Genomic DNA, 26,479 nt, shown 5'->3' on the forward strand with positions numbered 1-26,479 from the left:
GGAGCCCTGGGGCAGGGGACAGAGCGGCAGGGCCAGGCTGGGGCCTGACAGCAGTCACCGGAGCCACCGGGCGCCCTCTAGGGACCGGCTCAGCGCCCAGCACAGCACTCAGCAGCCCTGGCGACACCGGCCAGCTCCACACACAGGGGTCAGCGCAGCGTGCAGGGCCACCGGCCGCCGCTCCCCGGCCACGCTCCCACTCCGCTCTCCCCAGATCCACATCAGCCCCCGTCCCCAGCCCTCACGCCAGCAGCTGGGAGTCCTCCCTGGGACGGGCTGAGGTCTCAGCCTCTTGCTCGGGACCAAGGAGGGACTCGCCTCGGTCGAATAGAAGGACCTCCTCCTGACGAGTGCGGGACACTGAGGGCTGGAGGGCGGAGGGCCCCGGCTGCGGTCGCCGGGGGAGAGGTGGTTCACACAGATACACAGAGCCAGAGAAACACGTAGAGCCTTTACTGTCTCCCGGGTAGAGAACGGGTTGGGCCTCCATCGCCCCCGGCCCACACCCTGGCGAGGTCTCCATTTCCTGGTGGCACGTACAGGCAGCCGGCGGGCCAGCTTGCTGCCCTGGAGCCCTGAGCCCGCTCCAGCCCTGAAGCCGCCCCGGGGGCAGCGGTGGCCAGCCTTCCAGCACAGCCAGGTCAGGGAGGCGGCTGGGCAGTTTCCTGGTTCACACCTCCGCACCTGGGGCCTCGGGGCTGCCACCCTTGCTCCGGAAGTGGTCCCTGCTCCGCTTCTTGCTGCCATGGAAACCCACTGTCTCCACCAGCGGGGGGCTGCACCCAGAGCCGGCCTGGGCCATGCCCAGAGGTGCACCCACCTCCTGCAGGCCCCCTCGGGGTCCGCTCCACTCCTCGGCTTCGGGGCTCCCGGGCCTGGCCAGGTGAGCCAGCTCCACGGGGCCCTCGCCCCCCGCCGCTCCTGGAACCCCAGGGTCACCCCTGCCCGGCTCCCCCGCCTTCCTGGGTACCCTCCTCCTGTCGGGCCGAGCCTCGCTGGCTCGGGTGGGTTTGGTGAAGACAAGCCGGCCCTCCCCGCAGCTGGAGGGGTCCTGGTTGAAGGAAAGCATGTAGTTGCCGGGGGCGGCCAGGTTCTGCGGGCCCAGGAAGGCCAGGGCGGCAGCCCGGTTGCTCTGCTCGCTGGCCTCGGCCACATCTTCCAGGCTGTACCTGGTCCAGCGCTCAGGGTGGGTCACGTAGTCAGGGACAGGGGGCACCCTTGGGGCAGCAGGGCTCCCAGCAGCCCTACCTGGGCCCCCCGCTGCAGGCTGGCTGGAGGGTGTCAGCAGCTGCTGGAAGCTGCCCCCGTCACCCGGGCTGGCTGGAGCCACAGCAGGCACAGCCCGCCTGGCGGCCCCCTCCAGCCCATCAAAGATGCTGTGGCTGCGCTGGGAGAAGGTGGAGCTTGTGCCTCTCAGGTGGAAGGGCTGCACTGCCTCTGGGGGGAGGCCTCTGGGGGGCGAGGGGGGCTCATCGGGGCACGAATCCCCGGACGCCTCCCCAGGCAGCGCCCCCGGGGACAGGGCAGCCGCCCCAGCGCCATCAGGCAAACTAAGGTCGGAGTCCGAGTCGCTGAGGGAGCCAGTGTCCGGAGGCAGGGCGTCGGCCTCCGAGTCAAGGAAGTGTCGGCTGTCCCCTGCCTCTGCCATGTGTCCCCAGACCACGCCACACCTGCACCAAAACAGCCCCGGGAGTCCCCAGGACACAAGCTCACACCCACCACCCCAGGCAGGATCAGCAGGAAGAGCAGTGTCCCAGGAGGAAGGGCCAGCTCCCACCCCCACCCCCGCCGCACCGACCAAAAGCCCTCCTCTTACCTCCCCGTCTGATGGGCGCCTGCTGGATGCTGGAGGGCAGGTGGGTTGAATGCTGACGAAGGTTCTTGGTGGCAAAGGCCCCCTGGCACGGCTCTGCTCAGCAGCTCAGTGACTGGCTAAGGGCAGGGAGGGACAGCCAGCCATCAGACCAGATGGCGGACAAATGGAAGTGGTGCCAACATCCCCGGAGTGGGCCTGGGTTTACAAAGCCCCCAAAACAGCCAGGCCCAGGAGCTGGTCCTTTTGACTTGTCACCTCCCTCAGTCCTCGCCAGGCAGGGTTGACTAGAGCCACTAGGGGACCCACACGGGGTGGTCTGGTAGAGAGCGGCCAGCCGGGGTGTCAACCCAGGGTCACCAGCAATCCTTGCGCTCCCTCTATCGGCCACGTGTGGTAGTGGCAGGCAGTACGCTTAGTAGCTCAGTTGCGTCCGACTCTTTGTGGCCTTTTGGATTGTAGCCTGCCAGGCTCCTCTGTCTGGAGAAGGCAAGGGCACCCCACTCCAGTACTCTTGCCTGGAAAATCTCATGGACGGAGGATCCTGGTGGGCTGCCGTCTATGGGGTCACAGAGTCGGACACGACTGAAGCGACTTAGCAGCAGCAGGCTCCTCTGTCAACAGGATTTTCCAGGCAAGAATACTGGAGTGGGGTGCCATTTCCTTCTCCAATAAATAAGGAATGAATGAATGACATGTATAACATGTAATTTTGTGCTAAAGCAGGTATCATCCTCCTCAGACTGGCTAGCAGCTGCAGGTGTGAAACATTAAAACAAAATGGAAACTGAGGGTATTCTGGCCATTAACTGAGTAATTTTTCACTTCGGATAAAGACTGTCACTGTTTCGTTTTGACACAGTGCCGGTGTTTCCACACACTAGCATATTCAATTACTTTCTAATGGATTACAAGGAGTTGTGAAGGGTGATCACTCTTTTCAAAAAGTGAAATTACAGAATCGACATTGTATCAGTCACTAGTCTAATCGTGGTAACTGACATCCTGTGGTGGTTCCACGTGATAGCTTATTACATGTTTTCAGGTCAGTGAGTGCTCAGAGGGACGGAAAACAGCTGACAGTCCTGGCGGTAACTGCAAACTGGCTCACTGAACAGCTCGAACTGACTCAGTCAGACTTCACAAACATCTGTTGTGTGGATGAGGAGTACATTTATTCACTGTGCTAACAACTGCAATAAAGAATTGTAGAGCTTGCTGCGGGATGCTGCCTGGGAGAAGGGCAGGCAAGAAGTACTCCACAAAGCTGGAGGCACCTGCCGGCTCTGTGGGGAGGAGGTGTGCTCCTGAGTGCAGAGATGCCCTGGCAGCTCCAGAAGGGACTGCAGCCAGGTCCTTGACATCTGAGGGTCAGGCTCTCAGGAAGCTGGCTCAGCCTTGCTTGGCAGAGGCCGGCCCCACAGCTCCTGAGGCAACCTCCAGCGACATCTGTGATCCTCCACACACCCTTCACTTTCCCAGCAGAGCACAGAAGTCCTGCCAACACCTGGTTAGCATTCCAGTGTCATCAGGCACCCTGAAACTTGTTTCCAGGCTCAGAGGACAGGCCTCAGCCTCCACCAACTTCCTCTTCCCACCAGGCCTCCCTTGCTTGCCCAGGGTGACTCTGTTGCTCCTGCACCCACCAAAGACCAGGCCAGTTGGACCAGGAGTGGCTCTGAGTGCCCTGCTCCAGGTCAAACACAGGCGAGATCTCCATTCCTCTGGGCCTTGCATGACTCCCAAAATGAAGGAACAACTCCAGGAAAGGGGACACGAAGTAAACGCCAACGGTGTCTGTTTTAGGGCTGGCAGGACAGGAGTGGGGAGATAACTGGCCCGTCATTCAGTACACTGGAGGCAAAGCTGGAGCTTCAACCAGCCTCCGGCCTCCTAAATTTGCACTCCCGTCCCCTGGACGCCCGTGATCAGTGGGACACTCCGAGGGGAGCCGGGAACCGCGCCCCAAGATCGAGCATGCCAGGTCTGCGTCTCTGGAGTTCTCTGAGAACTTCCTGAGCTCCCTGGAGGGCAGAGCTGAGTCCACGCTGACGGAGGCGCGGTTTTCTCAGGGCCGGGGTCGGGGCTGGCCAGGTCCCAGGGAGCGCTGGCTTCCTTGAGGGTTGTCTCTCTCCCCCAGGAGGCAGAGCCTTGATTTTCTCCACTCCACGCGCCCAGAATCTCGGCGCGTGCCCGGCAGGCGCTCGTTGTCAGCTGCCCGAGTCCTACGACCAAGTCGGGCGGGGGCGGGCCAAGGGTCCGGGGCTCACGAGGGTCTCCCTGGTTGGGGCAGCAGACTACGGACAGTGGCCCGCTGAAGCCGGACGGGTCAGCAGCGCGGCCCTCCCCACCAAAAACCTACCGGCTCACTTCGGCCTGGCTGCCTCCATCTTGAGCCGCGCTCAGCCCCGTGGGAAACCGAGTCCCCCGCTGGCCGATGGCCGCGTCTCCCGCGCCTGAAGAACTACATCTCCCACAAGGCACCTGGCTTCCACTCCTGCGGCCTCTCGGGAGTGATGACTTTGCGCATGCGCTGCCTTCCCTACAGGAAACCGTGGCGCTCCTTCGCGAAGAGACCGGAATTGACTCAGGAAGGAGTCTGGGTGAGGAGGCAGGGCTGCGACTCCCAGAATGCTCCAGGGCTAACGGCCCGAGCCTCGTTCCTGGTACTGTAGCCCACTTTGCCGGAAGCTGCGAGAACCGGAAGTGCGTCAACGTATCCGGCGCGGTTCCCAGGCACTTCCGGTGCTGTTCCGGAGCAGCCGTTCCTGCTCTTTCGGGTCCCTGGAACCGGGCCGCGGGGCGTGTCCCGCGGTGTACATTTGTCCCGCCCACTGGACGACTCGGGCAGGCCGCCGCGTGGCAAGCCGCCTGAGGGAGGCGCCCTGGCCTCGCCTGCCGCTCGTCTGACTGGTCGATTCTGCTCCGAAAGTGAAAGTCTCCCAGTCGCGTCCGACCCTTTGCGACCCCATGAATCGCAGCGCGCCAGGCCTCCCTGTCCATCACCATCCCCCGGAGCTCACTCAGACTCACGTCCATCGAGTCCGTGATGCCGTCCAGCCATCTCATCCTCGGTCGTCCCCTTCTCCTCCTGCGCCCAATCCCTCCCAGCATCAGAGTCTTTTCCAATGAGTCAACTCTTTGCATGAGGTGGCCAAAGTACTGGAGTTTCAGCTTTAGCATCCCAGGGTTGATCTTCAGAATGGACTGGTTGGATATCCTTGCAGGCCAAGGGACTCTCAAGAGTCTTCTCCCACGCCATAGTTCAAAAGCATCAATTCTTCGGTGCTCAGCCTTCTTCACAGTCCAACTCTCACATCCATACATGACCGCAGGAAAAACCATAGCCTTGACTAGACGGACCTTAGTCGGCAAGGTAATATCTCTGCTTTTGAATATGCTATCTAGGTTGGTCATAACTTTTCTTCCAAGGAGTAAGCGTCTTTTAATTTCATGGCTGCAGTCACCATCTGCAGTGACTTTGGAGCCCAAAAAAATAGTCTGACACTGTGGACTATACAGTCCATGGAATTCTCCAGACCATAATACTGGGATGGGTAGCCCTTCCCATCTCCAGGGTATCTTCCCAACCCAGGAATTGAACCTAGGACTCCTGCGGAGTCTTCACCAGCTGAGCCACCGCGGAAGCACCCGCTGAAGCTCAGCGCAGATCCTTGACTCCCCTGGTGGACAGCCAGAGCGAGCCCCCTCGGCCAGGGCCGCACCCAGGAATCCAGGGTTCAGGCCATGCTGCGGCCCAGCCCAGGATCCCAGAGAGGAAACAGGGCCCATTTTAATGTGTCCCAACCTTCGGGCTTAAGACCTCCCCGGTGGCTAAGACAGTAAAGCATCTGCCTACAAAGCGAGAGACTTGGGTTTGATCCCTGGGAAGATCCTCTGGAGAAGGAAATGGCACCCCACTCCAGTACCCTTGCCTGGAAAATCCCATGGATGGAAGAGCCTGGTAGGCTGCAACCCGTGGGGTCGCAAAGAGTCGGACACGATTGCGCGACTTCACCTTAACCTTGGGACACATCTTATGGCAGCTGATCCCATCACTTCATGGCAAAAAGATGGGGAAACAGTGACAGACTTTATTTTTTTGGGCTCCAAAATCACTGCAGATGGTGACTGCAACCATGAAATTAAGACACTTGCTTCTTGGAAGAAAAGTTACGACCAACCTAGACAGTTTATTAAAAAGCTGAGACATTACTTTGCCAACAAAGGTCCATCTAGTCAAAGCTGTGGTTTTTCCAGTAGTCATGTATGGATGTGAGAGTTGGACCATAAAGTTGAGCACTGAAGAATTGATGCTTTTGAACTGTGGTGTTGGAGAAGATTCTTGAGAGTCCCTTGGACTACAAGGAGATCCAACCAGTCCATCCTAAAGGAAATCAGTCCTGACTGTTCTTTGGAAGGACTGATACTGAAGTTGAAACTTCAATACTTTGGCCACCTAATGTGAAAAACTGACTCACTGGAAAAGACCCTCATGTTGGGAAAGACTGAGGGTGGGAGGAGAAGGGGACCACAGAGGATGAGATGGTTGGATGGCAGACTCAATAGACGTGAGTTTGAGTAAACTCAACAGACATGAGTTTGATGGATAGGGAGGCCTGGTGTGCTGCAGTCCATGAGCAGTCCATGAGTCACGAAGAGTCGGACGTGACTGAGTGACTGAACTGAACCAGGGACATGTCATCCCTAAAGGTGCCCACACTCAGGGCCTCACCAGGAATGAGGGGGTGCAGCCACCCCAAGCACTAATTCACATCGCAGCTTGAAAAGCGTGTCACGGCACAGGGAGAAAGAAGAAGGAGCAGGTTCCTTGGGCCATCTGTCTCCCAACCCACCAGCCCCGATTTGGATTTTGGAGGAGCAGGCCTACAGAAGCCCTGTGACCCCAGTGCAGGACTGGGTCCTAGTTTCCAATATCAGCCCCCAAGAAGGCCACTGGGAACCCTTGACATACGAATCCCAGCCAGGACATTGGAGCCTCAAGAGGTCAGTTTAGTGTACTGATGGGTCAGCGCCTGCCTACAGCTCATGGGGACATTACCCAGCATTCCCGGTGGGGGCAGCAGCCTCTGGCTGGGCCTCAGTCCCCCGTGCTGGGCCAGGCGGGCTCCCCCAGGGAGTGGCTGAGGGCTTCACCTCCAGCCCCTGGAAGATGGGGCCACCCAGCCCCTTGACAGGAGATTACAACCAGCTAGACAGGAAGAGAAAAGACCCTTGGGAGGGAGTGCTGTGTCCATCTTCTACGGAGCTGACCATCAGGAGGAAGAGGAGCCTTGCGGGGCCCGTTTTTTGGGTCGTCCTGCCCACTCCTCGTAGGCCCCCCTGGGCAGTAGTGCCAAGAAACAGGGATGGGAGTGAGGGCCAGGTGAAGGCTGCTGCTGGTGACACCAGGCCCAAGAAAGGGGCCCCACTGGCACCCACCAACAGGGTTGGTGGCACACTCTGGGACCAGCAAGGTCCAGCGAGCTGACCACCACCCATGCCAGGCTCCTCAGCCCCTCAGGCTGCCCTCCGGGTCTCAGAGGCCACAGGTACACGGAGGGAGCCAGACCGTGTTAGCATGCCTGGTTTTTCCTTCTTTATTGAATGACTTTTCAAGATGTAATTACAATTGAAGGTGACGCGTTAGAAAGGAGAGGTGCGCGTTGAAGGCATAAGGCTGCTCGTAGACCCGGCTCCAGAGACAGGTGGCCGGAAAGGAACAAGGATTAAAAAAGGCTGAGCGTGTGTGCCGCTCACGGGGACGGCCCTTGGTGGCCCCCAGGAGAGGCCTGGCTGAGCAAGCAGAGCCCCCAAGCAGCAGAGGGGGCCCCTGCCCTGCAGTCCCCACAGCCCACTCACGCCCCCTACAGATGATGTCAGCCCCAAAAGGACAATTAACAGGGAGCTTCAGGACAAGAACAAAAACCTCAAAAGTAAAAAAGCTGATAAGTGTAGCAGTGATACCAGGAGGTTATATACACAGGTAGCGACGGCCCCTTCTCGGAAGTGTCCGGGTCACTCCGGGGGGCGCTGCCGGGGTCCCCGAGGCCCTCCCTGAGGCCTCAGCGGCCGCAGCCTCAGTACACCGAGCTGTTCCGAATGCCGCAGCAGAGCACCATGCTCAGGATCATCTCGAATATCTGCGGGGAGGGGGCGGGCGGGCGGTCAGCTCCCGGAGACCGTGGGAAGGGGTGGAGACCCCCGGGGGGTCAGGGGCAGGTCAGTCAGCTCTCAGAGACCCCGGTGTTGGGGTGGGGTCCCCAAGCAGAGCCACTCCGCCCCACTCACCATGATCACAGCGACCACGATGGCCGCGATGCCGATGAGGTACAGCTTCCCCGAGAAGAGCTCGTCAATTTTCCCGTGGCAGTCCTCCTGCAGGGGCGGCCAGGGGGCAGTCAGAGGTGCCCATTCTCCCACCCCACGAGGCAGCAGCGCGGGGCCCCATGAAGGGGCACAGCCCCGCCCCCAGGGCCCCCCCAAAGAAGTGTGAACGGTGTCTGGTCTCTGCCTGGTGTGAACAGCAAGCATGCCAAAGGCACCCTCCTGTGCTCACCACGAGGCACTGTCAGGACAGGGCTGGCCCGGGAGACCAGGGCACCCTCCACGCGGGGCTCAGAAGTGACCAGAGAAGCCCCAACTCCCGCCACCACATGGCCCAGCATGACCGTGGCCCAAGGGAGCCCCAGGAGGCTTGGCCACCAACCAGGACCCACCAAGGGGCGGCAGCTGAACGGAATCACCACGCACCTTGAACAAATTAGTGATGACGTTGCCGCCAGAGGGACACAGGCTGTTCTTGAGCACAGAGGTGGTCAGTGTGGTCAGCGTGTTGGAGCCACAGCAGTTAAGCTGCAGGGATGGAGGGCGCCCGCCGTCAGCCCTGGGCACGTATCCCATGGGCTGCAGAGGCCCCAGGAGCCACCCTGGCCCAGGAGCTGGGGGCTTGGGGCAGTCCCCTCCCGGGGGAGAACCACGCCGAAAGGCCCACTCCTCCTCACCCTTCCACTCAGCTGCCCTGGCCCACCTAGTTCCCTCCAGGGACCCCCCCAGAAGACCCCAGGTCCCCGAGAGTGGGGCTGCCTGGCCCCAGTGCCCCTCCCGCTCCTGGCTCCGGCCCGGGCCTCTCCCTCGGTGCCCCAGCCCCCGGCCCCGCCGCACCGTCTCATGGAAGGTCTTCACCACGGCCTTGGCGTTGTTGGCATCGTCGTCCACTATGGCCTGCTGCAAGGCCTGGTCATAGAACTGCTTCACGTCCTTGGCGATCTGGGGAAAGAGGTGCTTACAGGGCAGGGGGACTGTCCCCCCCAAGACGTGCCTTCACCTGGCTCGTTTGGACAGTCAGGACGGACCCGCCCACCCGGAGCTGGGAGGGGGTTCTGCCTTTCACTCGGCCGCCACGCCCCCTCCTCCAGGAAGCCCTCTGTGGCTTCCTACCTGAAGAGTCCGCCCAGAGAAGTGCCCACAGGCCAAGCCTTCCCCACAGCCTGAGCCCCTGCCCTCCACCTGGACATGGCTCACCTGGTCCTTGTTGACAAAACCCCAGATGCCGGCAGCCACCTCACAGGCAAAGAGGATCACCAGGCAGGTAAAGAACTGGGGAGGGGAGGGGCGGGCAGAGAGAAGGTCAGAGCAAGCCAGAGGGCCCAGGGCTCCCCGAGGCCGGCAGGGACTCACCTGCCACAGACGACGAGCACCCCAGGGGCCCACGGGCGCGTGTGGGGCGCTCGGCGGTATCCACCCGCCCCAGCCCTGACGGGATGAACCATGTGAAGCAGCCACCCTTCTCATCAGCCCCGAGGGACTGGGCTCCGGAGGACAGGGTGGCTGGGTGGGGGGAGGGCAAGGCTGGCTCTGGGCGGGTGGGAGGGGACAGGGAGCAAAGCCCGTGCGAGGTGGGGGGTCACTGTGGGGCACCCGGGACCCTCCAACGGAGACACAGGCACAGACTCCCCAGCCTAGGCCGCCCAGACACCAGGGCCTGGGCAGCACGGCCAGGCCTCTGCTTCCCGAGGGTGGCTGGCTTCCCAAGGACACCTGAGGCTGGCCCTGGGCGGGGACTCACCCTCTACTGTCTCTGCGACTTGTTTTAAGAAAGAAGAGAGAGAAAAGCAACTTTGGGACTTACAACCAGGAACTAGACAAAAAACTAGATATAGCGGTGGGGTCTGAGAACAAACCGGGGAGATCAGGGCTGGCACTCGAGGGAGGCTCGCAGGGCTGGGCTGGCACCAAACCCCTGATTCTGCCCCCGGCAGCCCCCGACCCCACCCCATACCCAGCCCAGGACCTTACCGTGCCCAGCAGGCACTGGGACTCCTGGATGGCCCCGTAGCAGCCCAGGAACCCAACAAACATCATCACAGCACCCACGGCAATAAGGATGTAGATGCCTGTAGCGGAGAAGAGGTCACACCCTCAGCGACCCAATGTCCCAGAGCCCCCAGCCTCCCAGAAGCCGTCCTGCCCGCGCTGAGCATACACACCACTGCTCAGGGCTCCAGAGGGCCCACCAGGCGCTGGCACCCACCCTGCTGGGAGGTCAGATGCCCAGTGGCTTGGAGAAGAGCCTTGAGGGGGAAGCAGCCTGGCAGGGCCATGTGGGCACCTCTGTGGGCCTCAGTTTCCTCCTCTGTGACGTGGAGGTAGTTAAGCATCACCAGGGCCAGGACCGAACGGCCAGTGGTGAGTGTTCAGGGGCCTCCACCTGACCCCGCCACCTGTGTGCACTGACCCCTGAGAGCCTCTGGGGCTTGGTGGGCCTTGGAGAGCCGCCCGCATCTGAGTGTTCAGGGGCCTCCGCCTGACCCCGCCACCTGTGTGCACTGACCCCTGAGAGCCTCTGGGGCTTGGTGGGCCTTGGAGAGCCGCCCGCATCTGAGCGTTCAGGGGCCTCTGCCTGACGCCACCACCTGTGCACACTGACCCCTGAGAGCCTCCGGGGCTTGGTGGGCCTTGGAGAGCCACCTGCGTCTCGGTGCCAAGGCCCAGCTGCTGGCCTGGGAGGCGGGGCAGAGCCCGGGGTCTGCCGGCCCCAGCCCACCTGACTGGCACACGGGGTCAGCCGTCTCCCTGGCCTGCCCAGCACTCACCGCTGGCCACACGGCCCTTGCCTGAGTCTGCGGCCCACCCAGAAGGGGCCCTCGCCCCTTGAAACGCTGACCACGTCTCTCGAAGGACTTCCCACAACCCTAGTCCTTCCAGCAGACCTGGGCCCACCCCCCCAGTTGCCATGGTTACACAGCAGGCGGAGCTAGGACACCAGGTCCCAGGGCCCACTGGCCCTGCCTGGCCGTCTCTGGAGAAGAAGTCTGGGAGGTGGGACCCACTGGCAGGCTCAGAAGCAGCCTGGGGACCCCTCTGGGTAACCCCAAGTGGGCCTGGCCGAGGGTAAGCCCTGGGGGCTCCTCACTTGGACATGGCCAGGTTCTGAGACTCCTGTCCCCACACCCCTCCCTGAGGTTCAGTGGGACGGCCCAGGGTGCCAGGGAGGGGCGTCCTAGCAGGTGCCGGCCCCCAGCCCCCGTTGCCCACCTCACGGGGCCAGCCTTCCCACTGCAGCAGGCTCTGGCTCTGACCCGTGAGGCTGGGGACCCTCCTGGGCCCTGCAGCTCAGCCCGGGTACTGCTGAAGTCCCGCGAACCACCCCTCACTTCCCGGCAGTGGACACAGATCTCATCAGGGCCCACGTCTGTCCCCACCGCCCTGGCAGGCCCCATCTGCATCCTTCTGCCAGCCAGGGGGTTCCGGAAGGCTGGCCCCGGGTGGGCAGGGACGCTGCTGCCAGAGGGGCTCTGAGAGGCCCCCACTGCTGGTGGCATGATGGCATGACAGAAGCTCGAGTCCAGGGGCTAGTGCCCGGCCTGCCAGGTGGTCCAGCCCTCCTTCACTCCTTCCCCGAGGGGAGCCCTCAGGCCCAGCGACGGCGTGTTGTGGCACAGGCTGGAGCCAGGCCCCCACAAGCCTCCCTGTGGGACCCTTCCCACCACGGCCTGGGCCCGGCCCCCAGCCTCCAGCCTTCTACCAAGGTCTCCCCAGACCCCCACACATCTGCCCTGGACTGTGTCTCCAGGGGGCCACGCGGGGCCACCCAGGTCTGCAGCCTGCTGCCACCCTTGCCCCGTCCAGGCTCAGACAGGCAGCCTTCAGCTCCTCTCCCGGCTGCCAGGCCACACGCTGGGCTGAGAGCAGGAGCCAGCCAAGCCACGAGGAGAGGGACCCCCTTCCCAAACGGTGCACCCTGGGAGCCCACACCCCCTGCACCGAGAGCTTGGAGAGGGGGACGCAGACAGAAGACCGGGGCCACGCGGGGGCAGGCCCTGGGTAGGGAGAGGAGAGGCCTGGGAGGAGCCCTGGAGAGAAACTCCCCTCGAGCGTCCAGAGGACACCCTTGCATCCTCAGACGTGTGGGCAATGTTGCTCTGAGGGTGCCTGGCGTGGGGACAGTGGGGGCCGGGTCACGGTGCCCCGTGCAGTCTCGGGGCGTGCACACCCATGGTCTCCGCCTGAGACTCAGACCTGAGGGGGCCCCTGCAGCCTGGGGGGGGGGGGAGCCTAGGACCCTGCGGACAAGGGCTGGGGACCCTCCCTGGAGGGCTGGCCCCAGGACCACCCCAGACCACGGGCTCCAGCCCTTCCGGGGTGGCCCAAAAAGGACCCCCACGGCCCCGGGGCGGCCGAGTGGGATGGTGAGTGTGGGCCACCCCCAGCCCAGGAGCCAAGCGTGCATCTCGAGTGTGGGGGCCCCGAGCAGCTGGGAGGGACGGGGACCCCTTGCAGGGCCCACGCAGGATGGCGGGTGGTCGCGCCCCATGTGAGCCCTGCAGGCGTCTGGCCTGCTGCTCTGCCTGTGGGGGCGAGAGGGGCCCACCCAGGGGCCAGTCCTTTAAAGGACAGAGGCGACTCTGCACACCCTCCCCGAGCTCCCTGGGAGCCAGGCCCATCTTGGGGGGAGCGGGACCGGAAGGAGGGCACTGCTGCGCGTGGCGGGAGGCACCCCTCCCCATCCTCCAGAACCCCTGCCCCGGAGGCCCCCAGCCCACACCCAGCCTGACGCACGCCCTGAAGGGCCGCGGCCTAATAAGGCAGCCAGTGCGGCAAGGGCCCCCAGGCAGCCCAGGCATCCAGCCCCACCCCTCCCAGGAGCCTCCCTGAAAGGCCTGCCCCCTGACATAGCGGCCCCGCCCCCACCCGCTGCCGGCGCCCGCCCTGGCTCTCCCCCGGCCCAAAGGCGATCTGGTGGGGTCCCCACCGGCCCCACAACCCTCCCATCCAGCTTTCCCTGGGAGCACCCCGGCCCAGGTAGGCCCTGGGACAACTGCAGAGGGTACCCAGGCCCCTCAGGGTCCCCAGGCTGATGCAACCCCCTACCCCACCCCCGAGCTCTTCCTGGTGGGCCTCCTCCTCCCTGCCCCAGGGAGAAGCAAGCCCCACTCAGTCGCCTCCTCCTGGAAGCGCTCCCTGTCTGCCTGTCTGCAGCCTTACTGAGCTTACAATCTCACCCCCAGTGGCCTGTTCCTGCCGCCTCCCAGCCCAGAGCTGCCCAGGGTCTGCAGCCCATCCCCTGTCACTTACCCACATAGAAGGTGTTGGGGGCAGGCCGGTCTCCAAGCTCCAGATACAGGAGGTTGGTGGTCTGTGGGTCATGGCGAAGCCACAGGGCCACGCCCAGTATCACACCTCCGGCCAGCTGGGGAGAGAGCAGGGCACTGGTCACACGCGGCTCAGAGACTGGCCGTGGCCCATGTGGATCCCCCAGAGAGGCGGGTCCCCGGCCCTCGCTCTGGCGGGTCAGCACCAAGGGCACGGCTCACAGGCCCTGGGCTCACAGACTCTGGGGTCACAGGCTCTGGGGTCACAGTCTCTGGGCTCATAGACTCTGGGGTCACAGGCCCTGGGCTCATAGATTCTGGGGTCACAGACTCTGGGCTCACAGTCTCCGGGCTCACAGACTCAGGCCCTGGGCTCACAGGCTCTGGGCTCACAGGCTCTGGGGTCTGGGCTGCCCACTGCCTCATGTCTGCTTTGCCCCCTTGGTTTTCCAGACGCCCCAGGCAGGCTTTGGTACGGGGGACTGGGGGCTCATCCAGACCCTCCCACCAAGCACCACCGGAGACTGCGGGACAGGTTGCCAGATGAGACTCAGACACCTGGTTATTCACAAACACTTCTTTCGTATCGAGTGTGTCCCAACCACTGCCCGGAACACACTCAGGCCAAAAAAGCACTCACTGTTCACCTGGAGCGGAAGTTTAACTGATGCCCTGTATTTTACTTGCTAAATCTGGCCAGAGGCCACACCGGAGCCCGTGGCCTGGGGAAGGCCGAGCCCTCCTCCAAGGGGGTGGCCCTGCCCTGAGCTAGCTCGTCCGGGAACTCCAAGGAGTGGATGCCAAGTCTCTGGTGCCAGGACATGGTGAGGGGTGGCAATCTGATGCCACTGGGCTCTGGTGCCACCGTCTGAGAGAGGGAGATGGCTGGGGGCGGGGCCGCCCTGAGAGTGGGCAGGAAAGGGGGCTCTGCGCAGAGCCTGGCGTGGGGCTGGGGGCTTCCGGCTGACTCACCCCCAGACGACGGTGGCTCTAGGGTAGGCGGGGTCTGCCCTTGAGGGCACATCCAGGCCAGGCCCACATCTGAGCATCTGACCCGGCCAGGAAAGCAACCCCGGGCTCCCCGACCAGCAAGGCAGTGACTGTCTTTGGAGCTACGAGCGCCAGCTCCTACACAGACCATAGGCTCTGTGTCCAAAGAGGAAGAGAAACCAAAACATGGGCCCCAAGAAAACCACCTGGCCGGCCCAGTGCTGGCCCCCAAGCGGGGCCCAAAGTCACCAGTGGGGGCCACGCTCAGCGGAGCAAGAAAGACTCGAGGCCCCGGCCCCACGGGCTGCCCCCAGGAAAGCCCCGAGCACCCCCAGGGATCTCCAGGCAGAGACACGGGACACTGCTGGGGTGGGAGGCTCGCAGCCCCACCCAGACCCTCCCACACTGGGCTGGCTCTGCGCACGATAAGGTGGGTACCGTTGGGGACCGTTGGCACCTGGCAGCAGCCCGGCTGCCCCTGCCAGGGGAGGCTGCTGGCACCCTCCCCGGAGCGGGCGGCACCCTCCAAACCCCTGCCCCAGGATGGAGGCGCTCCCCGCCTGCCACCACTTCCCAACAGAGGGCAGCACCTGGGACCAGCAGGCCCTGTGCACCCTGTGAAGGGCAGTGCCCCAGCCGCAGGCATCCTAAGGCTGCCCCAGGTGCCCGTCACACCCGCAAGAGGGCAGGAGGGCCCGAGGGACGAGAGCAGGGGAGGTGGGGAGGTGGGGAGGTGGGGGGCGTGGTGGCTCCGGAGGGAGTCCCGGCTCCTGGCTCAGCCAGCTGCCATCTGCGCCTCCAGGGGAGGTGGTGGTGAGGCTGAGGGTTGCCGTGGCAACTCTGGCTGGACACCGCCACTTATTCTGTTTGGAAACCGTGGTCCAGAGAGCGCTTCGGGAAAGTCCACCCCGACTTGGCCTCGGTGTCCCCACGGCAAGGGGCGGCGAACATGGAGGGGCCCCTCCTGCCCCTGGCTGCGCTGGGACCACCCATCTTTCCCTGCAGCCCCTCACCTCAGGATCCCAGGGACAGGCCCATGTGGGTGCCTGGTGCTAACAGAAGCAGTGAGGGTCACGCCTGCCCCACCCCCAGACACCCAGGCAGGGAGTCCGGGGGGCAGGCAGAGCCCCCACCTCTCCTGCCTCGGGAAGGGCTTCCCAGCACAAACCCCAGGATGTGCAGGGGGGCTGCGGTCTCCAGACTTCCCTGTGCTCCCCCACCCTCCGGAGGGGCGGACAGGGAAGCCCGTCCTGCCCACAGGGCAGGGGGAGCCTGGTGCTAGATGCCTCCTCCTCAGCCATGCCAGGCCCTGCACACGCCCACGCGGAGGGGCCTGGGGAAGGCAGTGGGCAGGGACCAGCCCAGTCCAGGGGGCGGTGAGCGCTCACCTACGGTCATCTACAGAGGACGGGCAGAGGAGCACTGCAGCCCCCCAACCCCACCCCAGGAGGGCGGGCGGGGCCCCAGAAACCCCAAGCCTGAAAGAAGCCTGCTCTTCAAAGATGAGCATGCACTGGCGCTGGCAAATGGCTAACAAGGGCCCGGGCCCAAAAGGCACCAAGAGCTTCCAAAGCTCAGCAAGAAAACAAATAACCCGATTTTTAAAAAGCAGGCCAAGAAGCCGCGTGAAAACCTACGCCTGAACACACACTTCACCACAGAAGAAGTGCTCACAGCAAATAAACACACGGAAAGATGCCCAACGTCACTGGCCCCAAGGGAGATGCAAACGAAACACGGTGAGGCGGAAGACCAGACCAGGGGCCCGTGGGGGCGGGGGACCCAGAGACAGAGCTCCAGCCCCCAGGGTGCTCCCCCTGCAGGCCTGTGCCCAGCCCCTGCACCGCCAGGTACTGCCCTAAGTGGGGGTGGGGGTGGTCATTCATGCCCATACACATGTGCTTTCCCGGTAAGCCCCCAAACCAGGGACAACCCACCTTCCGATTCCCTTCATACAAAAAGTACAAGAGGGACTTCCCTGGCGGCCCAGGGGTTAGGACTCCATGCTTGCAACGCAGAGGACACAGGTTCAATCCGTGGTCAGGGAATGAAGGATCCAAAACCTCTTTACAAACTTAAGACATTCAGACATGGACAACAGTGATAGGCCAGTGGCTGCCTGGGGCAGGGAGGGGTGTCCTGGGGGCAGGCTCCGGGGCTCTGCTGGGGTGAGGGCTGTGCACACCCTCCTGGGGGCAGGCTCAGTGTCCACAGGTGCCTCCCACATCAAAACCTACCAGGTCCTGTGAAACTGAAAGTGCCAGTCGCTCAGCCTTGTCCAGCTCTTTTGCAACCCGAAGGACTGTGGCCCGCCAGGCTCCTCTGCCCGTGGGATTCTCCAGGCAAGAATACTGGAGTGGGTTGCAAGGCCCTCCTGCAATGCCCTCCTGTCCCAAGGATCAAGCCAGCATCTCCTGCGTTGGCAGATGGGTTCTTTACCGCTAGCGCCATCTGGGAAGCCCTATCAGTTCAGCTCAGTCATGTGTCCGACTCTGCGACCCCATGGACCGCAATACATCAGGCCTCCCTGTCCATCACCAACTCTGGAGTTCACTCAAACTCATGTCAACTGAGTCGGTGATGCCATCCAACCATCTCATCCTCTGTCGACCCCTTTTCCGCCTGCCTTCAATCTTTCTCAGCATCAGGGTCTTTTCCAACGAGTCAGCTCTTCCCATCAGGTGGCCAAAGTACTGGGAGTTTCAGCTTCAGCATCAGTCCTTCCAATGAACACCCAGGACTGATTTCCTTTAGGATGGACTGGTTGGATCTCTTTCCAGTCCAAGGCACTCAAGAGTCTTCTCCAACACCACAGTTCAAAAGCATCAGTTCTTCAGTGCTCAGCTTTCTTTATGGTCCAACTCTCACATCCATACATGACTACTGGGAAAACCATAGCCTTGACTAGATGGACCTTTGTTAGCAAAGTAATGTCTCTGCTTTTTAATATGCTGTCTAGGTTGGTCATAACTTTCCTTCCAAGGAGTAGGCGTCTTTTAATTTCATGGCTGCAGTCACCATCTGCAGTGATTTTGGAGCCCCCCAAAAATAAAGTCTGACACTGTTTCCCCATCTATTTGCCATGAAGTGACGGGACCGGACGCCATAATCTTCGTTTTCTGAATGTCGAGCTTTAAGCCAACTTTTTCACTCTCCTCTTTCACTTTTATCAAGAGGCTCTTTAGTTCTTCGCTTTTTGCCATAAGGGTGGTGTCATCTGCATATCTGAGGTTATTGATATTTCTCCGGCAATCTTGATTCCAGCCTCTGCTTCTTCCAGCCCAGCGTTTCTCATGATGTGCTCTGCCTATAAGTTAAAGACCCAGTTTCCCCCTCAGTCAGTCTCTCCCATCAGGAAGCTTCCATAAGCCTCTTGTCCTTCTCTATCAGAGAGTAGGCAGACTGGAAACCACAGTCACAGAAAACTAACCCATCTGATCACATGGACCACAGCCTTGTCTGATTCAATGAAACTAGGAGCCATGCCCTGTACGGCCACCCAAGACGGACGGCTCACGGTGGAGAGTTCTGCCAAAGCGTGGTCCGCTAGAGGAGGGAATGGCAGACCACTTCAGTGCTCTTGCCTTGAGAACCCCATGAACAGTCTGAAAAGGAGGAAGCCCTATAGTTTGCCAAAGAGAAAATCGTTCAGGAGCCAGTGTAGACCCTGAGCAGGCCATCAAAACCCAGGGCTTCTGGGGCGGAGCACACGGGTACTCGGCACACAAGTGTAGTTCGGCCTTCCTTGGGGGCTGGGTAAAAAAGAAAGCGAAAGTTTATCACCAGGTCATCTCCAACTCTTCGTGACCCCACAGACTGCAGCCCACCAGGCTCCTCTGCCCGTGGGATTCTCCAGGCAAGAATACTGGAGTGAGTAAGTGATTCCCTTCTCCAGGGGATCTTCCCAATCCAGGGACTGAACTTGGTCTCCTGCACTGAAAACAGATTCTTTACTGTCAGAGTCTCCAGGGACGCCTTTCCTTTTGAAGACATGCTGTTTGCGGCTGCCCTGGGTCTTCACTGCTGCAAGGCCTTCTCTGGTTGCAGGGGGGGCTTCTCATCGCCGTGGCGCCAGCTCTAGGGCACAGGTTCACCTGCCACGGCCCATGGGCTTCGTGATTCCGCAGCATGCGGGGTCTTCCCGGATCAGGGATCAAACCCACGCACCTCCTGCACTGGTAGGCGGCTTCTTCACCACCGAGCCCGCAGGGCAGCCCCCAGGTCATAAGCCCACACACCCAGATCCCTGTCTACTGGACTTCTAAGCAGCAAGTCCCGAAGGATCCCGGCTGCCTTCTTCACCGAGGTCAGGACCTGAGGCTTCCAGTGGCCAGCAGGAAGCATCTGGAAATGTTGAAATCTAGTCCACAGAACTGAGGTTTAACGTCAAACAAGGGACTGGATAACTAAGGATACGCCTGCTACAAAACAGTCCGGTGTCAACGGAAAGCACGCCGTCCTGGTGTTGCGTGGGAACCGGGACCTCCGGCTGCAGGTCACCTTGGACCCCGGGCGTCTTCCTGCCTCCAGTGTCCTTGCGTGCACACTGAGGAATTCACGGTGCACACGCGGACACAGGCAGAGTGCACGGATGACGCCGCTATGTACGGAGCACGCCCGACAGCGCTGGCGACTGCTGGGACGGCTGTCAGGAGCGTTGGGCAGGCCAGTCTCTGGTGGGGTCCGCATGGCCTCCTCTCCCCTCTCCCGCCTCCCGCCAGCCGGCCTGTCAGAAGGGCTGCCAACTGCTCTTGCACCCGAGCCGCCCCCAGACCCCGAGATGCTCCTGCCGGGGGCGAGGCTGGGCAGCAGTTCAGGAAGGGGCTGGCTGACCCGCTGCTGGGATGACCAGAGGGCTCCACACTGGGGGACGGCACGGGCTATTTGCAGTGCTTTGAAGGTTCACTTTCTGTTTCTCTCTTCTTCCCTCCTTTCCCAGAATTAATAAATAGCGTCAGCTAGGAAGAGGGGGTGGGGGAGCTGCCAAGTACACTGGGTTCCCGCCCGGCCAGTCTGTGTTTCCAAGAAGCAGCTGAAACGGAGAAGGAGCAGGCGTCTCCCTGCTTCCCTCTCAGCTGAGCCCGCTGCCCCCCACCAACCCCACCAGGCCTCGGGCACCTCCCCACCCCCAGGCACCGGCCGCCTGGTCGCCCCAGGTGCTGCCCACACGCTCCAGGAGTGACAGGACATTTGTGCACCCTGCGCCCCCTTAATCGGCGGCTGGGCCCCAGCAGCCCCCCCGCGCTCATGCCCTCAGTCCAGCGCTGTCAGGGAGGACAGCTGTCTGACCCAGGAAGTGCCCAGGTGGCTCGGCACCCGAGAGGTCCTGGGGCCTGGAGACCCACCCAGGAGGACAGTGAAGGCCACAGGAAGGAAGCGAGGCAGGAAGTGCCCCCGCAGACGCTGGGACAAGTCAGGGGGCAGAGGCGCAGCCCAGACGCTGCTCACGGGCGTGGAGGGTCAGCAGGGCCAGAGGGCACCCCGCTCGGGCGGGGCCGGGACGCGGTCCCGCAGGCTGAGCCTCCACCTCCACCCACCACAGGACAGACACGGCGACATGGGGCCTGACTGCCCTCCCAGAGTCCTGCCGTGCCCTCTGGGAACAGGGCCGCCCAGCTCAGGGCAGGAAGGAAGGAAGGACAGAGGAGCAGGACCCTCAGCTCAGCCGGGAAGCGGAAAACCCTCTCCAGCCCCCTCGACCTCAGGAAGCCAACGGCCGGCCTCTAAAAATAGGCATGGGGGTGGGGAAGGATTCAGGGCCACCCGGGCCCCACCAGCGGGGGGATCCCAGAGCTCCCTCCTGCCGGGAGGTGAACACAGGGCCCCCACCACCTGCCAGGGTCCAGCAGAGCAGGCCTGGTCAGTTTCTGGGCCAGGTCCCGAGCCTACCACCCACTGAGGGCAAGGAGCCCAGGAGGTGGCCTGCTCCCCCACCCCACCAGCTGAAAGACCCCTCGTGTGGGATGGCCCTTTGCCCCCTCGGCCCCTGTGCGGGGGTGGGGGGGCGCGTGTGGACACTGACGTCCCGAGGCTGAGCTGCAGGAGCCACACACACATCAGACGGATGGGCTGGGGGCCCGCTGCAGAGGCAGGGCAGGTGAACGGGCCCGGGCAGGGGGCAGAGGCAAGCAGCGGGGCCCTGGGCAGCTCAGGATGTCCGGCCGGCACCTGCTCGCCACAAGGCCGGGCTCAGCCGCTCGCCCTGGAGGAACGCCACGCCACACCCTGCCGCTGCCTGGGGACATGCCGGCCCTGAACCCCCGCGGCTGAAGGAAGGGCCCTGGTCTCCAGCCTGCTTCCACCACTTCCTCACGTGGGCCACTTGGAACCTCAGGCTCCTTATCGCCCCGGTGGGCCGCAGGTGTAGGCAAGGGGAAGGCACTGGGGAGTTTCACATGGGCTAGAGCTGTTATCTCGGGGACAGAGGGGAGGATTGTCCATCCAGAGGGCGGGCAGCTGAGCCCCTGGGCTGAGGAGCAGAGAGGACCTCGGCCGTGTGCGAGGGAGACACCCCCGTGAGCCCTGAGCAGGCAGGACCGCAGAGGGCGGTTCCCAGGCCGACCGCCCCTTGCTAGCCCCCATGTGCCTAAGACCCACACTATCGAGCGCTGGGGCTCGGGTCTCCCAGCACCCGGGACTGGAGGCCGGGCAGGCAGGCAGCCTGGGGTCCTTCTCATGTTCCCCCGCCACGATGCGCAGGGCACCTGGCAGCCCCCGAGTCACAGCCTGAGCCGTAGCCGGCGACTGGCGGCAGCACTGAGGCGGACTCAACAGCCGCTGCAGGCGAGGCAGGCGGCGCGCCGGGCGAGGCAGGGCTCCGGGGCGCTGCTGGACGCTCCCGGGGGGAGAGGTACGGCCCAGGCCGACCTGGGAGTGGGGGTCGCGACAGAAGACCCGCTGTGAGGGCACGGGGTGCAGGGGGGCCGCCCGCCCACCCCCACCCGCTCCGCACGGGCCTGGCTTCCTGTCCCTCCCCTTCCCCACAATCATCCCGTCTCCCTGGCAGCGGGCTGCAGAGAGCAGCACCTTTCTGAATGCATAAGGGCCACAGCTTCCGCGGAGAGGGGAAGGGGGCCCTGCTCCCCAGGCCTCTGCGGCGACCCGACCCACACCCCAGCTCTGGAGCCCCCTGCCCGAAGCACCCTCACCACCGATTCAGGCACTTGAGGAACCTGACGCCACCCCCAGCCCCAGCTCCGAGGTGCCTCCCTGTCCGCAGAGCCCAGCAGGCCTCAAGGCCAGGGAGGGTGGTTGCCCCCAGCTGGTTGGCCACCACCTGCAGGGCCTCCCCCAGAGTCTGGGTGCCCACCTGGAGGCCCCGGGTGGTCTTGTGGGAATTGGCGCAGGCTTTGCTGTAGGGAGGAGGGGTCCAGGCCCCACAGAACAAAGTGTGTGCAGGGGGGCGGGGGCAAGGGGTGGCACCGAAGTCCACAGGCTCTGGGAGGAGGCCTGCGGGGTCAAACCACATCTGGCGGACGGGTAGAAATGGCCCAGGAGAGACTCTGCTAACCTGTCATAGTGCATCTGCTCCTGCAGGGTGGGCGGTCCTGGCCACCGGCCGGTGCCGCCTCCAAGGTGGAAAATATCCAGGCCTGGCGGCAGCCTGGCCCACGTCCCGGGGGGCAGGCAGAGCCAGGCTCCCGCACCCCCACACCGCCCCTACCCGGGGCCCTCTCCAAAACGCAGCACCAGTGCAAACGTGCCATCGGCCCCTCCCTCAGGCGCTGGCCTCTAACCCTGATTGACCACGGCCCAGGTTCCCCCGTCATGGCTCTCAGGCGCTGGGAAGGTGTGTGGGTAGATTATTTGGGAGGAGGGCAGTTTGGCGGGAGCTTATTTCTGTCTGGCCTTCAAAGCAGTAAGAGATAGGAATCAGGGTGAACTCATATTTCCGGAGGGAGACTGAGCTGGGGGCCGCGGGCAGCACCCCGCGGGGTGATACGCGAGGGCACTGGAGAAGAGCCAGCAGGGTCCCGGGTTCCCTGGTGCTCAGACACTCCCCCTGGGGCAAGCCTGACCTGGGCACAGACCACAGACTTCCTCTTCTTGGCCTGGCCCGGATCGACAGCCGTAGCCCAAAGTTCAGCAGCCAGATGCCCAGGGTCACCAGGGGAGGCCACCTGCCCTTTTGAAACAAGGCGCAGAAAGTCCCTGCCCCCCAGCAGAGCCCGCCTGGGTCTGGCCCCTCTCCCGGGAAGGAAGGCGACAGAACCGCTAAGTGACAGACAGTCATATGCCGTCTGGAAGCAAAAGGCTGGTGTGCAGGGCCTCTAACCAGCCCCGCCCCAGCCTGCCCCGGCCGCCTCCTCTGGAAGGAGGCCTGACTGCATGAGGGCGGGCGGGGGGTGGGGGTGGGGGTGCCAGGTGAGGCTGCTGCTGTTGCAGAGGGGAAGCCGTGATCACACCCATTTCACAGATGCGGTCAGCGGGCTACCACGGCTCGCCCACTCTGGGCTGGGCAGAAGCAAAGGGCCGGGAGCCTGCACAGGCCTTGAGCCTCCCCAGCAGCAGGGCCCCGAGTCCCAGCTGCCCTGCTGGGGAGCTCCCAGGTCCCCCCACACATGCCCCAGCGGTCAGGAGCTCCAGGCCCCGGCTCCCCAGCTCGGACCGGGCCTCTCCTCCCCAAGCCCGGCCACCTCACAGCCCTCGGCCACCTCCACGGGGGCTCGGGGTCTGGTGTGGAGACGTGGGACAGCACATGTGTGTGTGGGGGGGTGGGGACAGAGCCGGTATGTATGTGGGTGAGAGAGAGCCCGTGTGTGTGTGTGTGTGTATGTGTGAGAGCCTGTGTGTGTGTGAGCCTGTGTGTGAGCCCGTGTGTGTGAGACCGTATGTTTGTGGGTGTGTGAGAGACCGTATGTGTGTGTGTGTGTGTGTGAGAGCCCATGTGTGTGTGAGCTCGTGTGTGTTTGTGAGAGCCCATATGTGTGTGAGCCTGTGTGAGAGCCCGTGGGGTGTGTGTGTGTGCAAGAGCCCGTGTGTGTGTGTAAGCCTGTGTGTGTGTGTGAGTCCGTGTGTGTCTGTGTGCGTGCACGCGAGCGCTGGCATGTGGGGGCGGGCTCCTTCCAGGACCCCATGCCAGCAGGCCTGTGCCGCTGCCTCCCACGGGGACGGCTTTACTCTCTGCAACGAAACTTGCGAAAGTGCCCAAAGTGCCCGGATCCGGATCCAGATCAGCAGCCTCCACCTCCCAGCCTGGCGCGGGTGGGGCTGGCCCTGCGGGGTGCTCCAGGCACCCAAGTGCCAGAAGCCCCCTCCCCGCGTCACGGCCTACACCTGCCAAGGAGAGCGGTCTTCCCTGAGGCCACCATGCCCAGCACCCAACTCCTAAACTAACAGGACCCCCAGTTCAGAAGGGAGGGAGCCAGGACCAGGGCAGCAGGCTCCACCGGGGTCCAGGCCCCGGCCCCACACTCTTGGCTGGGGGTGGGGGTGCAGAGAGGGGCTCCCCGCTCCCCACCATGGGTGGGTGGGGCCTCCGTGCCCCTGGAAGCTAACTTCTCAGAGCTCTGAAGGGCTTGCCCGGGGAGGGGAGGGGAAACAATTCCTCCGGCCTGAATAGAGTGGCCCCGGGGGAAGTGTCAGGCCTCCACCCCTGCTGCCTGGGAAACCTGGGAAATTACCAGAGGCAGCTGGGAGGAGCTGGGGGTGGGGGGAGTCTGCCGGGAGACCTCCCAGGCCGCTTGGTGGGAGGGGCTTCTCCGGGAAGCTCCGTCTTCTTCCTTGACCACCACCTCCCACCAGGGCCCTCCCAAGCTCTGCACTCAAGGGAAAAGCCTGAAGCCCGCTGGGAGAGGGGGTCTGGTTGACACGCCTTGCCAAGGCCAAAGCAGGCGATTCCTAAATCAACACCAAGGCCAGCCCCTCAGCAAAGGCTGCCAAGGCCCCTGGCCCATCCTGCCAGCCTCCCTGCTCCCACCCCCAGGGCAGAGGCTGAAGGCCCCGGGCCCCCACGGGTGCCCCTGCAGGCAGGATGTGACACCTCCACCCCAAGTCCAGTCTCTGCCCTCCCCAGCCAACACTTCAGGGTCCCAGGACCCGACCCCGGGCCGTCCGGAGGGCAAACAGAGGTCTCCAGGCCCACACAGTTCTCCAGGAGCCATTTTAAAACTTTAGCCTCCCCATGTCGACTTGACATCCAGCACAGTCCTCGTCCTCCGGGCAAGGGCTGAGCAGCCTGGGGCGGTGGAGAAGCAATGAGGGGCCAGGAGGTGGCCCAGGTCCCTGCCCTGGGACCCCAGAGGGGTGGCAGCACACAGCTGCCAGAGGGGCTCCTGACGCCCATGCCTGGGGGCCCCCGGGACAGCAAAAGATCTCCACGCCCCTAATTCCAGCACCAACAGGAAATGGAAACAAAAGCCAAAGCTTCACCCGGCACCAGCCAGCAGTTAAGGCTCATCAGGAAACATAACCCAGGCTTGCCGCCCAGAGGCCCCAGGAGACCCTCCAGCACCCCTCAGACGTCTCACCTGTGGGCACCTCTGAAGCCCCGAGCTGGGCATCCACCCCGCCCCAGCACCCTCAGGCTCGGAGTCGCCCCGCTCTCCGGGCCCCCTGCCTGTGCCAACTCGGAACACCGCTCAGCCCCTCGCCCCTCACAGCCTCTGCAGCGCCCCAGGGCGAGGAGGGGCTGGAATCTACCTCTGGGTGAGGAGGCTCGGCCCCCCAAACTGGGGGCACCACTATGCGCACACCGGCACGTGGGCCACCCGGGTCCAGGGCGCTTCTTGTTTGAGCTTTGCCCGGGCACGGACCCTCAAACCGACCCCCAGGGTGGCGACAGTAAACAGGAGGGTGAACTGAGCCGGGCCCAGAGTCGGGTGGACCGTCCCCAGGACTAAGGCAAACTGCAGCGCGCCACCCCACCTCCCGCCGCCCGCCCGCTCGCCCGCCACTGCGCCGGGCCGGGCCGCCCATCTAGGGGCGGCGGCCCTGATGAGCTCATGGGGGCGGGGCGGTTCAAGCCCCGCCCTCGAGCCCCTCGTTCCCCAAGAAGCAGGGTGGCCCCAGAAACAGCGGTCCGGAGAACTAAGCAGTAGCCGGGCACTGGGCTCGGGGCACGCACCCACCGCACCACCACCATCACCAGGCGGGAACTGACCCCGGGTCCGCGAAGGGCCCGGCCGCGCGGTTCTGGGTCCCGACGCGCAGAGGCCCGAAACCCGTCTTAGAGCCCCCAGACCCGCCGTCGAGGGGCGCGGCGGCCCCGGACGACCCCCACCTTCGCGACCCGCCGGCCTAGGCCCTCCCACCCAGCCAGACTGGGCGCACACAGGGGGCCCCGCCACTTGGCGGCCCGGCTGCGCCCCCTTGACGGGGCCCAGCCGAGCGCGCGGCCTGCCGGGCTCGGGGAGTGCCCTCCCACCCCGGGGCAGGCTCACCCAGAAGACGAAATTGAAGACGAAGAGCAGGTATTTGATGCACTTGGTGCAGCCCTCTACCCCCATGGCGGCGCGGGCGGCGGGCGGCCTGCGGGGCGCGTGCCTGTCCTGGGTGTCGGGCGCGGGGCCTGGGGGCCTGGAGAGCGGCTGGGGGCCTGGCGGGCAGCTGGGGTGCGCAGACGGAAGGCGCGGGGCAGGCGCGGACGAGGGGCGCGGAGGGACGCGGACGAGGCGAGCTGGAGGCCTGGCCGGGACGCGCCTGAGCCTCCGCAGCCACTGCGCGCTCACTCTGGGCTCGGGCGCGCGCCCCGCGCCGATGTTTATAGGGCGCCGAAGCCACGCCCACAGTCTCCGCCCCGAGGCCCCGCCCCCGCCCCTGCTGCTGGAGCGCGGAGTGGACGCAGCCCCAGCCCGCAGCCTGGCTCCCGGGGAAGGGGCGCACGACCCTCCCCCTGTGGCTCGCACACTTCGGGGTGTCAGATAGGACAGTCAGGACGCAGGGGCCTGGGCGCGCAGTGCCAGGCGCCGCACGCATCCCTGGGCTGCGGGTACGCTCAATTCCCCGAAGGGCCGCGCGGGAGGACTGGCCTGCAGCCAGGGAAGACTCACTTCCCCTCCTCCTTCAGGCTCCTGGGGACGATCCTAGAAGGCGCCATGGAGGAGGTGATGCACCGGCCAACAGCTAAGCGCAGACAGCAGCG

General features: G+C 63.8%; 2 protein-coding genes across 2 annotated transcripts; both read right to left on the reverse strand.

The window, feature by feature from the left end:
• Nucleotides 1–438: 438 nt before the first annotated feature.
• On the reverse strand, nt 439–4,455 carry TSSC4 (tumor suppressing subtransferable candidate 4). Its single transcript, XM_052661944.1, has 3 exons — nt 4,176–4,455; nt 1,817–1,932; nt 439–1,670 (listed from the first exon to the last, which is right to left on the reverse strand). Exon 3 carries the CDS (start codon nt 1,646–1,648, stop codon nt 671–673), a length of 978 nt encoding a protein of 325 aa, XP_052517904.1. The 5' UTR covers nt 1,649–1,670; nt 1,817–1,932; nt 4,176–4,455; the 3' UTR covers nt 439–670.
• Nucleotides 4,456–7,389: 2,934 nt separating this feature from the next.
• Nucleotides 7,390–26,055, reverse strand: CD81 (CD81 molecule). Its single transcript, XM_052662015.1, has 8 exons — nt 25,779–26,055; nt 13,391–13,505; nt 10,112–10,209; nt 9,338–9,412; nt 8,978–9,082; nt 8,567–8,668; nt 8,105–8,191; nt 7,390–7,956 (listed from the first exon to the last, which is right to left on the reverse strand). The coding sequence occupies exons 1-8, from the start codon at nt 25,842–25,844 to the stop codon at nt 7,894–7,896; spliced, it is 711 nt and encodes a 236-aa protein (XP_052517975.1). The 5' UTR covers nt 25,845–26,055; the 3' UTR covers nt 7,390–7,893.
• Nucleotides 26,056–26,479: the final 424 nt, after the last annotated feature.

The sequence above is a fragment of the Budorcas taxicolor genome, chromosome 25 (genome assembly GCF_023091745.1).
Source record: "Budorcas taxicolor isolate Tak-1 chromosome 25, Takin1.1, whole genome shotgun sequence".
NCBI lineage: Eukaryota > Metazoa > Chordata > Mammalia > Artiodactyla > Bovidae > Budorcas > Budorcas taxicolor.

Coding starts and splice junctions, on each gene's coding strand:
- CD81 (XM_052662015.1), bottom strand. CDS start 25,844: ATGGGGGTAGAGGGCTGCACCAAGTGCATCAAATACCTGCTCTTCGTC. Junction 13,506..25,778: donor TCTTCAATTTCGTCTTCTGG/GTGAGCCTGCCC, acceptor CTCTCTCCCCAG/CTGGCCGGAGGTGTGATACT. Junction 9,413..10,111: donor CCCAGTGCCTGCTGGGCACG/GTAAGGTCCTGG, acceptor TCCCCTCCCCAG/TTCTTTACCTGCCTGGTGAT.
- TSSC4 (XM_052661944.1), bottom strand. CDS start 1,648: ATGGCAGAGGCAGGGGACAGCCGACACTTCCTTGACTCGGAGGCCGAC.